The sequence below is a fragment of the Chelonia mydas genome, chromosome 27 (assembly GCF_015237465.2).
Source record: "Chelonia mydas isolate rCheMyd1 chromosome 27, rCheMyd1.pri.v2, whole genome shotgun sequence".
Taxonomy (NCBI): domain Eukaryota; kingdom Metazoa; phylum Chordata; order Testudines; family Cheloniidae; genus Chelonia; species Chelonia mydas.
The window spans coordinates 10674061-10688865 of NC_057860.1; the positions used below are offsets into that span (position 1 = coordinate 10674061).

General features: G+C 56.4%; 2 protein-coding genes across 8 annotated transcripts; one reads left to right on the forward strand and one right to left on the reverse strand.

The window, feature by feature from the left end:
- Window positions 1–641: 641 nt before the first annotated feature.
- On the forward strand, window positions 642–7309 carry SCRN2 (secernin 2). 7 transcript variants are annotated; one of them, XM_037887064.2, is made up of 10 exons: window positions 642–885; window positions 1694–1811; window positions 2197–2375; window positions 2535–2716; window positions 3016–3215; window positions 3838–4053; window positions 4383–4548; window positions 5231–5411; window positions 5760–5929; window positions 6598–7309. In XM_037887064.2, exons 3-9 carry the CDS (start codon window positions 2202–2204, stop codon window positions 5916–5918), a joined length of 1278 nt encoding a protein of 425 aa, XP_037742992.1. In that variant the 5' UTR covers window positions 642–885; window positions 1694–1811; window positions 2197–2201; the 3' UTR covers window positions 5919–5929; window positions 6598–7309. The 7 variants fall into 7 exon arrangements, with proteins under 7 accessions (XP_037742992.1, XP_037742993.1, XP_043392855.1 ...); XM_043536918.1 differs by having other exon boundaries at window positions 691–885; window positions 6659–7309; XM_043536921.1 differs by having other exon boundaries at window positions 691–885; window positions 5760–5925.
- On the reverse strand, window positions 3134–14578 carry LRRC46 (leucine rich repeat containing 46). Its single transcript, XM_007062025.4, has 9 exons — window positions 14573–14578; window positions 14484–14541; window positions 14125–14227; window positions 13538–13646; window positions 11825–11871; window positions 11193–11302; window positions 9515–9584; window positions 8143–8315; window positions 3134–7771 (listed from the first exon to the last, which is right to left on the reverse strand). Exons 1-9 carry the CDS (start codon window positions 14576–14578, stop codon window positions 7395–7397), a joined length of 1053 nt encoding a protein of 350 aa, XP_007062087.4. The 3' UTR covers window positions 3134–7394.
- Between the last annotated feature and the right edge of the window lie 227 nt (window positions 14579–14805).

Below are 14805 nucleotides of genomic sequence, written 5' to 3' on the forward strand. Positions count from 1 at the left end.
CCTGCTGTAGGAGGGCGCCGTTCCCATCCGGTCTCCAAGCGGACCTGGGAGGGATTTCACCCAGGGTGTGTGTTACGAAGCAGGTGTCAGCTGGCTAGGAGGCGGGCGTGACAAGCGAGTGTAACTTGCATGCAGTGATCTGGGGCATGCATGACGCGTGCGACCGACCCCGGAGAGGTGTGCGGGGGAGCGAAAGGGGTGAGACAGGAAAAGCGAATGACACAAGGGAGTAAGAGAAAACAGGTCTCTCTGGCAGGTGCAACTGCCCTGACCTCGCAAAGGCAAAAGGAGGAGTTGGTTGGAAAATAGATTTAAGCTAAGAGGGACCATCCCTGCCCTGTTAGCTGGGGACCCCCATTCAGTCCATGAGGGTATTAGCTACGGGACTCCATTCAGTCCTAATCGGGGATATTAGCTGGGGGACCCCCATTCAGTCCATGAAGGTGTTAGCTAGGGGACCCCATTCATTTCCCAAAGGGGGTGTTAGCTAGGGGACCCCATATTCAGTCCATGGGGGTGGGGTGTTAGGGGAATCCCAGCCAGTCCGTAGCCTGGGTTCCTCCGGAGCGGCGGGAGCGGCTGATCCGGTCCAGGAGGAGCAGGGCTGGCTCGGGTGCAAGGGCGCCTCCTAGCGGTGCGGTTAGCTCCAGCTCCGGGCCGGCCCAGCCCGGGGTGACTCCTGGTGTGTCCCTGGTTCAAGTCCCGCACGCGGAAGGCAGGAAACGGCGCTGCTCCCCCAGCTCCCCGGGCCGGTGCTCAGCCCAGCTCCGCCCCGCTCCTGCCTTAGCAGCCTCCGGCCACAGGGCGCCGCCGCTGCCAGCTCCGAGCCGCGGAAGGTCCTGGCGGCCGGGGGCGCAGAGCCCGGAGCGGAGGCAGGCTGGACAGGTGCGGAGACCCCCCTCCCAGGCCCGTGCAATGTAGGGGAGGGGGTGCGGGGAGACCCCCCCCAGGCCCGTGCAATGCGGGCATGGGGGAGGGGGTGCGGGGAGACCCCCACAGGCCCGTGCAATGCGGGCATGGGGGAGGGGGTGCGGGGAGAACCCCCCCAGGCCCGTGCAATGTGGGGGAGGGGGTGCAGGAGACCCCCCCCTCCAGGCCCGTGCAATGCGGGCATGGGGGAGACCTCTAGGCCTGGGAGGAGGTGCAATGTTGGGGGGAGGTGCGGGGCGACCCCTAGGCCCGTGCAATTCGGGGCTGGGGGTCGGGAGTAAGAGAGAAAAGAAGCAGGGGGGGGAGGGCTGCAGAGAGGGAGATACGGCTGAGCCATGGGCATGCTGTGGCCAGTGGGCCCTGCTCTCCCTGGGCTTGGGTCTGGGTGGAGGGGGGTGGCCCCTAGTGCATCTCTGCTCTGACAGTTTAATCTCAAATGTCTTTAATCCCAGTCAAAATAGCCTTTGTTTTTTGGTCCCGGCTGGCCTGGATTCAGCCAGTCTGCCTGAGGGCCTCTCCCCTCCAGCCCCTGTTGGCAAAGGGTGGCCGGGGGGCAGCAGGGCTGTGATGGGGGTAGCTCCACGCAGGGGATCAAATCCCCTTTCGCAGCTGAGCGGGGGACAAGCTCGCTCGTCCGCAGGCCTGTTGGGCTGAGCTCCTGGGCCCCCCGTCACTGGGAGCTGGGATGTTTTGTGCCTCCCTCACGTCTGCAGCAGGGACCCCGAACCTTCCTTCTAATCCTCAGCCGGTGTTTCCTTTCCAGAGCTGTGGAGGAATAAGCTGCCCAGGCCTCTCCGCTGGGTTCAGCTCCTCTGACCACAGGTCCCGCGGGCCCAAGGTCCCGGAGGGGGGTGTTGGCCGGACTCGGTGTCCAGTTGCGAGTCAGTTCTGCAGCTGGGGGTGTCTACAGTCGGATGTTGTAGCACCCGCGGGGCTGGAGGGGGGTGACCCAGCTCATGGGGACATGACGTCATCCGGGGCAGGAGAAGTCCCCAGCCGCCCTGAGCGCGGCTGGCCTGTTCACGGGCGCTCACCCGCCCTGGGCCAGCGCATCACGGCGTAATTGCCGGCCGCAGCGGGCGGCTTTGGAATCAGTGCGAGGCGGCTGGGTGGGTGAACAGGGTAGGGGGATGCCCTGGGACTCCTCTGTGACAGGTACTGATGGCTCCCAGCTGCTGGCCTGCTCCAGCGCGGGGCAGGGAGACCCACTTGAGAAATGGCTGAGACGGGGTGACCCCGACTCACCTTGTCTCTTCCTTTTCCTAGCTAGGATGGCCGAGCAGAACCGCCCTGTGCCCTCCTCCTGCGACTGCTTCGTCGCCCTCCCTCCCGCCACCGCCTCCCGGGCCGTGATCTTTGGCAAAAATTCAGACCGGCCTAGAGATGAGGTCCAGGAAGTCGTCTATCTCCCTGCTGCAACCTATGCCAGGGGGGCAAAGCTCAAGGTGAGAGGACCATGAGCCAGAGCGGGGGGCAGAGCTTGGGACCCAGTTTTGGGTGGAAAAGACAGGGATCTGAGCCCCTGTATTAAGGAGAGGGAGTCCCCTTTCTTGAAGGTCCACAACCCAGTCATCTGTGCTTTCTTGCCCCTGCCCTGCTTCTAGTGTACGTACATAGAGGTCGAGCAGGCAGAGAGGACCCATGCGGTGATCCTGAGCCGCCCCGCCTGGCTGTGGGGCGCTGAGATGGGAGCCAATGAGCACGGCGTCTGCATTGGGAATGAAGGGGTGTGGACCAAGGAGCCTGTTGGGGAGGAGGAGGCCCTGCTGGGCATGGACTTGGTCAGGTGAGAGTTGCCTGGCGGGCGTGGGAGACGGGTGCTATGTCGTGTCGCCGTCCCCCTGATCAGCTGGACGTGTTGAGTCCAACCCCCTCTGTTGGGCTGTGATCTGATATTTTGAGCTGCCCGGCTCAGTCCTGGGGCAGCTGCCTGCTGCCCACGCTTGTTTGCCTCCCTCTCACACCCCCGCAGTTCTCTGGATGTGCTGGGGCGATCCTCTGGGCTTGTGCCTGGAGAGGGGCAGAGCGCAGATCCATGGCTCCCCCGCCCAAACCCCCTCTTCAAAGCTGCTCTGTTTGCCGCAGGCTGGGTTTGGAGCGGGGCAGCTCGGCTCACGAAGCCCTGCAGGCCATCACGGCTTTGCTGGAGCGCTACGGCCAGGGCGGCAGCTGCAAGGAGGAGTCGACCCCTTTCGTTTATCACAACACCTTCCTGCTGGCGGACCGGAGCGAAGCCTGGGTGCTGGAGACAGCCGGCCGGTACTGGGCAGCCCAGAGGATCCGAGGTGAGCAGTGTGAATACCCGGGGAGGCAGAAGTCCTGAATATACTGGAAGTGGGGCGTCAGGGAGCTCTGTTCCTGCAGTCCCAGCTTATCCCAGCAGGAGGTGCTGTGCGGGAGCTGCTGGTCCAGCCTCAGCAGGGATAGCGTCTGCACAGGGATGGATGGAAGAAAAGTTCCACTGGGAGACGATCTGGGGTGTAGAGGCCTGGACAGCTCAGATAAATGTGGGGCCTTTCACCTCTTGCCGACCAGTCCTAGTCCGGCTGAGGCTGCTGGTTACCAAACTTTGTTCCCATCTGCTGCTGCTTTGGCGGCCTGTGCGATGAGTTTGGTGGGTCTCAACCCAGTTCGCCTCACAGCCACCCCCAGCCCCCTTGTTTGTGATGCCAGCAAAAAGGCCAAGGATTGAGCGGGCCACGGCGGCGACGTGACTCTTGTTTTATTCTCACGCCCCAAGAGGTGTCTCTCTGGGTCGGGCGGTTTCCTGGACGCTTGCCCTACTCCTGCCTGTGCTGATGGGTGGATAGAGGTATCAGGTCTTGGGAAGGGCCCCGGGCTGGGAGCCCTCATGGCTACTATCCCGCCAGTACAGTCCCTCTTCACCAAAGCCACATCTTGTTGCAGAAGGGACCCGGAATATCTCCAACCAGCTGAGCATCGGCACGGATATCACCGCCGAGCACGCGGGGCTGAGGCGCCACGCCCAGAGCCAGGGCTGGTGGAGCGGGGACGGGGAGTTCAGCTTCAGCAAGGTCTTCTCTCTGACCCACCAGCCCGTGCGGATGGAGGCGGCCAAGGCCCGGTTCTGCGCTGGCAAGGAGCTGCTGCAGCGGCATGCAGGTGGGTGCGGCGGGTGGGGCTGTGCCAACGTGGTGCCTCATCCCGGTACCATCCACGGGAAGGATCGAAGCCAGTCTCCTGGTGCTCAGTGTCTCCCTGGCCAATGGGATGGGAGCAGTTGGTTGGCAGCGGAAGCACCTAACAATCAGGAGAGGCAGGGTCCTGGGTCATCCAGACTCTGGGTCATCCAGCAACCACTTGGTCTCATCTCATTGGCCACAAATATGGTGACCTGACCTGCTGCTGGTCGATGGGAAGCATGAACCAGTCCCCCACCCAGTGGTTACTTGCCCATTGATCTTCTATCTCTTCCCCCCTGGTGTTGCTAGGCCGCATCACGGTGGAGACCATCATGGACATCCTGCGGGACAAGGCCAGTGGGATCTGCGTGGACTCGGAGGGCTTCCGCACCACGGGGAGCATGGTGTCCATCCTCCCCCAGGACCCCGCCTTGCCCTGCGTGCATTTCTTCACAGCCACGCCCGACCCCTCCAGGTTAGTACCAGTGCTGCCCAAGGGGCCCTGGCTCCGGGCTGTCGGAGGAGGCTGGGAGAAGACAGTGTGTGAAAATTAAACAGACCCGTTGTGTCTAAGGTGCTGAGGGTCCTCAACCACCAGCAACTTCCCCGAGGATGCTTGGCCTGGGGCAGGATTGGGCCCTCTGTTTGCACATTAACGTCATGAGAGCCTTTGAACCAGGAGCCCTTTCCGTCCTGTTTAGCCCTTTGCCCGGCAGCAACGAAACCATCTGCTGAGTGCCCGTTGCAGATGTCTGAGGGGGATCCCGGGCGGAGACTGACCTGGGATTGTTTCAGTGAGAAGCCAGGGCTCCACCCTGAGAGTGCTCAGCGCATGGGAAGTCACTGGGAGCTCAGGGATCGAGACTTAAATGGGGAACCCGACAGCGTCCCAGCCGAGTCATCTACGCTACCCTAATAGCATCCGGCCCCATTGCCCCGGGGTGCCCCCAGCTCAGCTGCAGAGCAGACTTTTGGCTCAACCCTGGCAGTGCTACCGTCCTGCTGTTCGCTTCCCCTGCGGGCATGAGCTGCTCAGGAGGCAGATCCCTGGCAACCTCTGGCCGAAACCCACTTTGCCGGGGAACGTCTCAGCAAGGATGTTGTGGGGCTGCAGAGACACCCCTAACACTCTCTGCTCCCGTCTCCTGCCCGGGCAGGTCCGTATTCAAGCCCTTCATCTTCGTCGCCAACGTGACACCAGTCCTAAAGGCAATGTCTCCGAGCTTTGGTGACAAGGACCCCGTCCAGAAGGTCCCTCGATTCCAGAGCAGAGTTGATCGGAGACATGAGCTCTACCAGGCACATCAGGCAGCACTGGGTCTCATGGAGACTAGCCAGGTAACTGAGTGCCCTGGGCTCGTACCCTGGGGTTCTGCTTCCCTCTCAAATGCTGAGCGAGGCTCCTGATGGCCTCGCCTGGCGCTAACTGCCCATCACCCCAGCCCTGGGAGCTTTCCCGGGGGCTCTAGGGTTCTCTCTTGGGAGCCAGTTGGGCTGCAGAGCTCCCAGCAGTACAGTGGGAGGACTGGGGTTGGGCTGTCTGAGATCAGCGGGGTGTTTCTGGGCGGTGGAGTGGATGGAATTAGACTCTGGTCTCACTCAGGATCTACACCATCCCCATGAGCAGTGGCTTAGGCTGTATGTGTCTCTTACACCTCTCTCTTCTCCACTGACCCTGTCCACCAGGAGCAAGGCCAGAAGCTCCAGCAAACCATGCAGGATCTGGAGAGGCAGGGCCTGGAGGCCATGAAGGAAATCCTGGCCGGCGGGATCACTCTTGACCCGGAGGAGCTGGCTGACCTCTTGTTTGACTGTGTGGACACGGAAATCAAGTTCTACAAATAAGCCCGAGGCAGGTGGGTTTCAGGGTGGGTGGGTAGGGGAAGGAGAAAGATGCTGCAGAGTTCATAGTTTGTGGGCTGCACCCCTCTGGGCTCTAGTGGGGGGACCCTGACTGCAGGTCCATTTTGGGGTATTGTCTGCACTGGCTCCCCCCTTGCCTCTGTGCTCATTAACATCCCTGTCCTAGACAGAGCCGCTCTGGGCTGTGGCCTGGACTGAAATGGAGCAAAGGCTCATGGGAAACAGTGTGGCATTGCCCCATGGCCCAGTATCCACGTGAAAGGCACAACGTTGTGGTCTAATACCTGTCCCTAAGGGCAGGGTCTGTGTGCCATGGGCTGGGAGAGTGTCAGCCTGGAACAGCTCCATTTATTTATGGGATCGGGGAAGCACGTCACAGAGGGGTTACATTGATCAGTCACTGGGATCTCGATGGCCTCCTCTTGGGAACCTGAAGCTCCTTCATCCTTAACAGAGATATATGGCCAGTAGAGACTACAGGGTCCACCATGCAACAGAACTGGGTTGCTCAAAGCAAGGCAGAGCATTGCATTCTGGGACTTGGGGTCGTCTTATGCTCCACCATCATAAAAAGGAGAATAGGTGTGGCTGAGCCATGGTCCACCTTGTGGCCACCCCCGGCTGTTGGTGAAAGGACACCCTTCCTCTTGGTTTGTTTCAGAGCCTTGCCTGGCCTACCCTGTCTGGAGGTTGCTTGCTTCCCTCCCCTGCTTTCCTTTCAGCATGGAGCATTTCAAAGGAACAGGAGAACCTTAATTCCTGCTGCTGCTGCCCCGTCTGCTCCAATCCTGATTCTTAACCTCACATCTGATCGCTGCCATTCTCTCCGGCTGCGTTAACTGGACTGGAAGTGGCTTTGCACCACCGGGATTATTGCTCTGGCATGGTGCCCTTTCTGGACTCTCCGCCTGGCATTTCCCAGCCTGTAGCTGTGGACAGCCCTCCCCTGGAATGGGCGCCTGCCACTCCTTTCAATTTGCATGAGTTGTCACTCCCATGAAGAGTCCGGAGCTTCAGTAGCTTGAACAGGCCAGCTGTCCTGAGCCAGACTCCGTGGGACTGGGAAGGGGAGAGCCTCAGCTAGCTAGATGAAGCTGAATTTGGTGGCTGGGTTACCAGGGCCCACCTTGCTTCTTCCTAAGAGGAAACACTGCCTAATGGTTAGAGCACAGGACAGCTGGGTTCTCTCAGACTCACCTAGGGACCTCGTTCGGGTCACTTTCCCCTTCCGTAGCAGGGGGATGATCCCCACCTACCTGGCCCGTACAGAGCTGGGATGCCGTGCAGGGCTAACCCCACCCCCGCCAGGGAGCGCAGGACAGAAGCCCACAGGCAGACAGACTGAGGCGGAATAAAGAGGTTTTACGTTTCAATCGCAAATGCCACTGTGCTGTTTTGTCGGGGCCGGCGCAGTCAGTCCCCCGTGCGCCTTTGCAGCGGGGGCTGGCTGGGCATCAGTCATTTCTTTGTTGCTCTGGCTGCAGTTTTAACCGTGGTGGAAGCTTCCCCTTTCAGGGGCTTGAGGCGGGCCCTGCTCCCGTGCTTGCTCTGCCCGCCAGTGTGCGGGGTGCCAGACCTCGTAGAGCCTCCTGACTTGGGTTTGGGGTGCGGCTCAAGCAGCCCAGGGGCTGGCGATCTCCCTCCTGCAGCTCCCTCCTCCGCTGGGCTAGGTGCCAGGCGGCCCTCCTGGCTTCCTGGGCACAGATGTCCTGGCAGCTGCATCAGTCTCTGGCGCTCTGTGAGCTCCTCCAGCCGGGCCTGGTGTTCGCTCAGCGCCTCCTGCCGCCTCCTCTGGGAGCGGCCAGCCAGCTCCTGGTGGAGACCCATAAAGAACTCTGCGCAGGGGAGAGGGGGAAAAGTTAGAACAAATCCCCCTCTGCAGCCAGCAGACCAGCACGTGGGGCAAGCTCATTAAACTGGCTCCTGTATGTTACGGCACAGCGTGCCCCTGCTGGTGACAGGGGACCATGGTGTGTCTAGCCCTCAGCTAGGATCCTGCAAAGTGCTGCAGAGCGGAGGCGTTTTCCCCATCTTTGGAAGATGAGGACTGTCAGATCAGCCCCTTTCACCAGCACCGATATTCATGCACACAGCCCAACCCTGTTGTCATGCCCGTGCAAATCCAGGGGCAGGTGACTTCATCTGGATTTACCCATGTGTACCAAGAGCAGAATCCAGTCATGGCTGACAGCAGCAGCTTGATCACCTTTGTCTGCACAGAAAGGACCAGTCAGCTCAGGGACATCATCATCTTCCTCAGAGTCACTGTCATCAGAAGCTCCCTCCTCTTCCTCCTCCGCTGGGTCAGCGTCCCTCCAGCTGGGGATAAGCTGGGTGTCCAACTTCATGAGATGGGGCAAGGCCCCGAGCAACAACTCTCTGGAAAGGCCAAAACAATATTGTGCCTTCCATCCCCGAGGATCCCACAGTGCTTTGACCACACCCACACACTGGCTCATGCGAAGCGTTGCTGCAATGCAGCTACCTCTGGGGTGGAACACAGCAGCGAACAGGGATAACTCCATATAACAGGTTTGGGCAGAAAGTGACAATTCTGCTATCCAGTTGAAATTGCAGATGGGGGAAGAATTTAGGGAGGCCAAAGGGAATGACTCAAGTTGGCATTTAGGGAGGACACCCGTTTAACATCCTGGGCTCCTGCAAAATATGCCATGGGGTGTTTAGTGACCTGGAGAGGGTAAGATGGAGATATAGCCCCCCGCACCCCCTCCAGCACCACCATGAGGCACTGGGTTAGAACTCACAAGGGAAATAATGTGCCACCCCCAGCTCTGACATGGGAGCTGCTATAGGGGGCACGCCTCACCAGCTGGCCACCACTGGGTGCGGGGAAGCCTTTAAAGATCTCAACTTGCTGGAAGGCAGAGCAGCAGACGAGTGCAGGTGGCGCAAACCAAACAAAAGAGAGGAGGGTTAACTCAGACAAGCATAACCTGGGGCTGTAAATATAAATGCCGGGCAGGGTGAGGCAAGGGTCAAACGACCTCAGAGCCCAGGGCAGGAAGAGACTATTTGCATTTTGATAGAAACACAAAAATCACACAACAATAAGCCAACAGAAAACAACTCATGGAAGGGAGGAGCCGCTCGCCAACTGTCACTACTCAATCCCTGGGCTTGTTCACTATCTCCCTTGCCCCTGCATCTCGGTATAGGGGGAGCCCTTTGGGGGCACAGTCTTGCCCTCAACTCGGGGCACTGTGGCCCACATGCTCCAAGGTATTTAGGCTCCAGACTTCCACTGATTTCAGTGGCAGTTTGGAGCCTAAATAGCTTAGTGGATCTGGGCCTATCTAAATAACCCCACTCCTTGCGATGCTTAAAGTGTATCCTTAGAGGGTCTCCCGTTGAAGGTATACAGCTAGCCTGACCCTGTTTAGCAATCCCCAGCTTGCACTGGAGACAGTTGTATAAGAGAAGCAGGATTAGGTGCTTGGGTCCAGATCCTCAAAGGTATTTAGGTGCCTAACTCCCACTGGGGTTATCTTTGAGGAGCTGGGCTTTAGTTCTCGCCCATGAGACTCAAAGGAGGGGAGATTTCGCACACTCGCTCTCACCTGTAGCCATTTTGGCTGGTGCATCTGTTTCCTGAAAAGTTCAGGATGCGGAGGCTCCAGGGCAGCTCATCTGCACAGACCAAAGGGAAGAAAGAAGGTGAGGTAGCAAATCTGAGCTCTGGCTGCTAAGTAAGCGGATGAGCTGTTAGGTTGCAGGTCCAATGAAACCCTCCACCCCTCTCTGCTCTGGAGCTCTCTGAAGCCTCACAATACCCCTTGGAGGTAGGGGAGTATCAATCCCCTTTCACCACGGGGGAAACTGGGGCACAGCGGTGACTTTCTCAAAAATCACACAGCCATTGTGTGATAGAACCCAGGAGTCCTGATTCCCAATATCCTGCTACTACATTGTTAAGCTTTAAAAACCCAGGTTCCCTTGCTCAGTTCTCCCTGCCACAAACTAGAGGCCAATCTGCACGTGCTTTTCCCACATCGGTGCATATTACTAGAGGCCTGCTTTGGACGGAAGAGATACATTGTAGGAGAGCGGAGAGGAGAGAGAGTGTTTCATTCCACACTTTTCCCTGGGAACACCCCAATGGATTTGTCATTAATCTGCGTGTAGCTGTGTTTTTGAAAAGCGGAGCACATGGGAAATGGCTACTGTGCCTAAGAGTTAGACAGACACACTACCAGCCATGGCCGTCTCTTATCCGCTTCCTGCCCAAATGAAACTGAAAAGAAACTTTAAGCTCGCTCTGATTCAGCAAAGTACGTGCTCAGGTTCGTTGAAGTCAATGGGACTGAAAAACACATGCTTTGGTTCTCTGCTGAGTCAGAGCTTTAACAGGACACAAAATGTAAACGAGGCCCTGGAGTTCATGGGAAAATGTGACGGCCTATTGGGCTGTAGCTTAGAAACCCGGCCAAGATTAGACGATGTCATAGGACTGTTGGAACGTGATGTGGCATGTTAGCTGGATTCACAACAGCATAAAGAATTCCTTCCCTCGAACACACACTTCTTGCTTTTTAAAGAAGCTGCTCTTTTGGCAGGAGACACATGTGCGGCATGTGCTATTCCCACGTCGGTGCGGTATCACTGCTCGTGTTGTTGCCATGTGTGGTGCACAAAATAGGGAGTTAACCGAAGGCAAGAGAACGGCTGCTGCTCTTGCAGAGGAGGCAAATATTTGTCAAACGGAAAAGAGGCTCATTAGGGAAAGAAATGGGAGTGTGGTCTGGTGATTAAAGCAGAGCACTTGAGACCAGAACTCCTGGGTCCTATTCTCAAGTCAGGGAAGGACAGTAATCTGTTGGTTAGCGTAGGGCACTGGTAAGCAGAACTCCTGGATCCTATTCCCAAGTCTGGGAGGGAGAGTGCATTAGTGGTTAGAGCAGGGCAGCAGTAATCAGCACTCCTGGGTCCGATACCTAGATCTGCCACGGTCTGACTGTGTGACCTCAAGCAAGTGGCTTTCAGTGCCTTGTACATGGTGATAGGATCTGACCATTCCAGCACACAGGGTGAGAGTCGTAGTTTATTCCTGCTTTGGTATCCTTGGCTGGACAAGGGTAGGGACGTGCCCAGTTATCAATAACGGCAACATTCCACGAGGGGTCCACCCTCAAAGCGTGTTAAGAGCAATGAGGAATAAGCAGGAGGAGGCACGGAAGAGCAGCCAACTGCGTGCATCTGAGCCTGTCCAACGGAGGCTGCTGCCTGCACCGCTCCTACCAGGGTCCAGTGTCTCAATCCGGTTCTGCGACAGGTCCAGGAACTGCAGGTCCTGGAGGTCTTGGAGGTTCTCCACTGCACGGATGCGGTTTCCAGCCAGCGAGAGGAACCTGCAGGGCGGGAGGAGTGGGGGTGGAAGAAGCTGTGTCAGTGAATGCCAAGGGGAATCACAGAGGCTGGGGACTTCCGCAGCGGGGACTATATCTATCAAACCTGCATTGTGCTCTTGTGTGAAGCGAGATGGAGCTTGTACTGATCTCAAAGGACCTGCTCCAGTTCCCGCTGAAGTCAATGGCAAAACCGCCATTGCCTTCGGTGGGAATGAAAGGAGGTCAAAGGGCAGACACAGTCATGTCTCTAAAGCAGAAGCATTTAGTTGGGATGCATGCCTGAAAATTTAAAACCAAAGGGCAAAGTCCTGTGTGCCACAGAACCGGGGCCAAGTTCTTAGGATTAAACTGCCATGAGGCTGCTGATGTCACTAACTACACCCCGTCCTCACTCCTCCCTGAGGAAAAGCCAGTGTTTTCGTCTGATTGCCGTGCCTGCGTTTGGGAAATTCACCCCCCACTAAAACTGCGTTTACACACGCTCTCTGTACAGCTAATCATGTCATTAAGAACCCTACTTACCGGAGGTTGGGAAGGCAGCTGAGATTCTCAATGGTCTCAATTTGGTTCTGAAAAATGAAAGGATTTCTTGACTAAATGAAGACGAACAATGGCACTTCACGTGTTCACAGTGCCGAACAAATATTAACTAGCCCTCGGGGCTCCCCGGGCAGTTAGCTGGGCAAGTATTGTTTTATAGATGAGGGAAACTGAGGTAGCGAGAGACTTGTCCAAGGTCACAAAACAAATAAGGGGCAAGGCCGAGATTATAACGCAGAACTCCCCAAGTCTTAGTCCTGCGCTGGCTGTTCCACAGGGAACAGTTCCAAAAGGATCTCAGATTTATAAGGGTCAGGGGTGGGGGGAATAGAAAGGAAAGAATAACTTGCCAAAAATCAGACCATGGGAGCAGACTCTCCAGTCAGGACGATAAGGCGTGAAACACACACGTGGGGTGGCCGAGTGTTAATCAGCTTAGATTTGCCCAGCTTCCCAAACAAGGAACCTTTCCATAGGGATCACTCAGCTCCTGCAAGCCTTTACGAACATGTGCGGCTTTCCTCAGGGAGGTAGCTCAGCTGAGTTCCATAAGACACGTGTAAGAGTTTCAGGTGCAGATTTGCAGGATCAGAGTCTAAGGGTATGTCTACACCTAAACGGCCACAGCAGCACAGCAGCTGATCGTTGTAGTGTTTCAGTGTAGATACTGCCACACTCCACCTCCCTGAGAAGAAGCTAGGTTGATAGAAGAATTCTTCCATCGACCTAGCACTGTCTACATCAGGGATTAGGTTGGCATAGCTACATCTCACAAGGGGTTGATTTCTCACACCTCTGAGAGACGAAGCTATAGCGATGTAAATTACCAGTGCAAACCAGTCCCAAGACCCCAATCCTGCAATCAGAGCTGCACAAATGGACCCCAAAATCAATGGGCTCTGTAACGGGGCAGCACGCAGGGATCCCACTGCAGGCATGGGGCCTGTACATGTACATGACCTTAGCAAGATTTGCCAGATGGCTGAAGGCAGAGCACCACTCTGTTATTTATTAATCCAAAGAGAACTCTTTTAAAGGTCAAAGACTGTAAGATTTTTAAAACCTGAAATGTTCTTATTATCGGTGTAACTTAGGTGGTTTAATTCTTTTGCTTTTGATGATCTAAACTATGGAAGAAGAATCAGGAATTTAAGATCAGATTTGCTTTTCCTTGGTTTTAAGTCATTTGTTTATTTTTTGTGATCACTTGTCTCTCAGAGTGGAAGGCCCCTAGTCATTGTGACTTTTGTTAATTGTGTCTGTCTGGATATATTCACTTCTGGCTTTCAAGCCCTGACACAAGGCTGTGATGATTAGGTGGCCATTGCTATAGGGAAATGTTTAAATCAAAACACAAAACCGCGTTCAGTGATTTTTTTTTTAATATTTCATAAACTTTTCTATTAATAGTACATATTTAAAAAAATAAAATCTGGGCCTAACACACCTGCCATTGTCTCTGTTTCTCACCCTCGGGGTGTCCCTCCCCAACACACAGCATTCTCGAGCAATTGCTTGCCAAAGGAAAGAGTCTGATCTTATTTCAAAGCCAAACTATGTTCTTGTTTACAGTGGAATTTACTGTGATTTGCAAAGAGAGTTTGGCTGCTGTGAAAAACCAGAGCTGATCTCCAGGGCGTGTTATCTCCCAGCCTGAGAGACAGATCAGGTTTAAGAGCATGCTAAGTGCTTTACCTGTTGCAGGTAGAGACTGCGGACCTCTCTCAGACCCTGCAGGTTGCTGATAGCGCAAATGTTCTCCCTGTCCAAGCGGATGGTGAGCAGAGACGCCAAGGCCTTGGATCTATGGAGAAAGGCGTTCAGAACAATTCTGTGTCGCCAAATTGCGGGTGTTGCTGGACTCCAAGAGCAAAGGCGATCCTTCCGAGAGCCCCTTCACAATGAAGGATCGCAGACTGCTGGGAGAGCAATGTTCAGTTCCCTGTAATAAAGCTACAACTTTATTTTAACCTGCTGGGTCGCGGCAGGAGCAAAGCAACAGGATGCGCTTAGTAATTAGGGTGATCTCCCATTACTGTGTGTCTCAAGTCACTACCTCCGTGCCTCCGTTTCCCCATCTGTAAAATGGGGATAATAATGCTGACATCCTTTGAAAAATCCTTTGCAACCTACTGATGAAAAGTGCTATGTAAAAGCTAGGGAGTATCATTCCACCTCCCTTCCCATCTGCTAGGTTCTAGGGTGCCCACCCATCCCTCATTTCAAGGGATTCCCTTTCTTTGATCCCTCACATCCCATTTCAGCAGCGATCAGACACTCACATGCTCTCTGGGGTCTCTTTTTCTGCGGGGCAGGACAGGTTCCTCCGGGCGATGAGAGAGTTGGTGATGCTCCTCCCTTCCCCTGCCGGGCTCTGCTGAAGGTCTGGAAGCAAACACAGGGATCCACATTTCCTTGGGGCCCCTGATCCTGCTCTCAGCAATGTCAATTGGAGTTTGGCCTTGGACTGCATTGGGAGCAGCCCTTGGTTAAACACGGTGAAAAACTCCTGACCGTGCTATATATGGCGGGGGGGATACCCCCCATCTGCACCCCTGCATGCAACCTCCTCTCACCCACAGCCCCTCCAGGGCAACGGTGCTCTGCTGCAGAGGGAGATCCCATTGCACGGGCCACTCACCCCTGGGCCTGGCCTCTGGTGGGTTCGCCAGCCTGAAGAGGGAGGGGACACGTGGCCCCTGTACCCCAGTCCCCACCTCAGCAGGCCACAGTCATAGCAATGGGGATGGGGGGGAGGCGCTGCTCAGGGTCACTCTGCCGCTCTGTGACGGCCGGGCTGTGGGGACAGGGCCCAAGACAGGAGCCACCAGGAAGGGGCCGGGGGGGCAGAGCCTGGGCCGAGGGGGGAACCCCGGGAAGGGGCGAGGGGGGGGGCAGAGCCTGGGCCGAGGGGGGATCCCCGGGAAGGGGCGGGGGGGGCAGAGCCTGGGCCGAGGGGGGAT

Coding starts and splice junctions, on each gene's coding strand:
- SCRN2 (XM_037887064.2), top strand. CDS start 2,202: ATGGCCGAGCAGAACCGCCCTGTGCCCTCCTCCTGCGACTGCTTCGTC. Junction 2,376..2,534: donor CCAGGGGGGCAAAGCTCAAG/GTGAGAGGACCA, acceptor CCCTGCTTCTAG/TGTACGTACATAGAGGTCGA. Junction 5,412..5,759: donor GTCTCATGGAGACTAGCCAG/GTAACTGAGTGC, acceptor CCTGTCCACCAG/GAGCAAGGCCAGAAGCTCCA.
- LRRC46 (XM_007062025.4), bottom strand. Junction 14,228..14,483: donor ACCAGAGGCCAGGCCCAGGG/GTGAGTGGCCCG, acceptor GTTTGCTTCCAG/ACCTTCAGCAGAGCCCGGCA. Junction 13,647..14,124: donor AAAGAGACCCCAGAGAGCAT/GTGAGTGTCTGA, acceptor CTTTCTCCATAG/ATCCAAGGCCTTGGCGTCTC.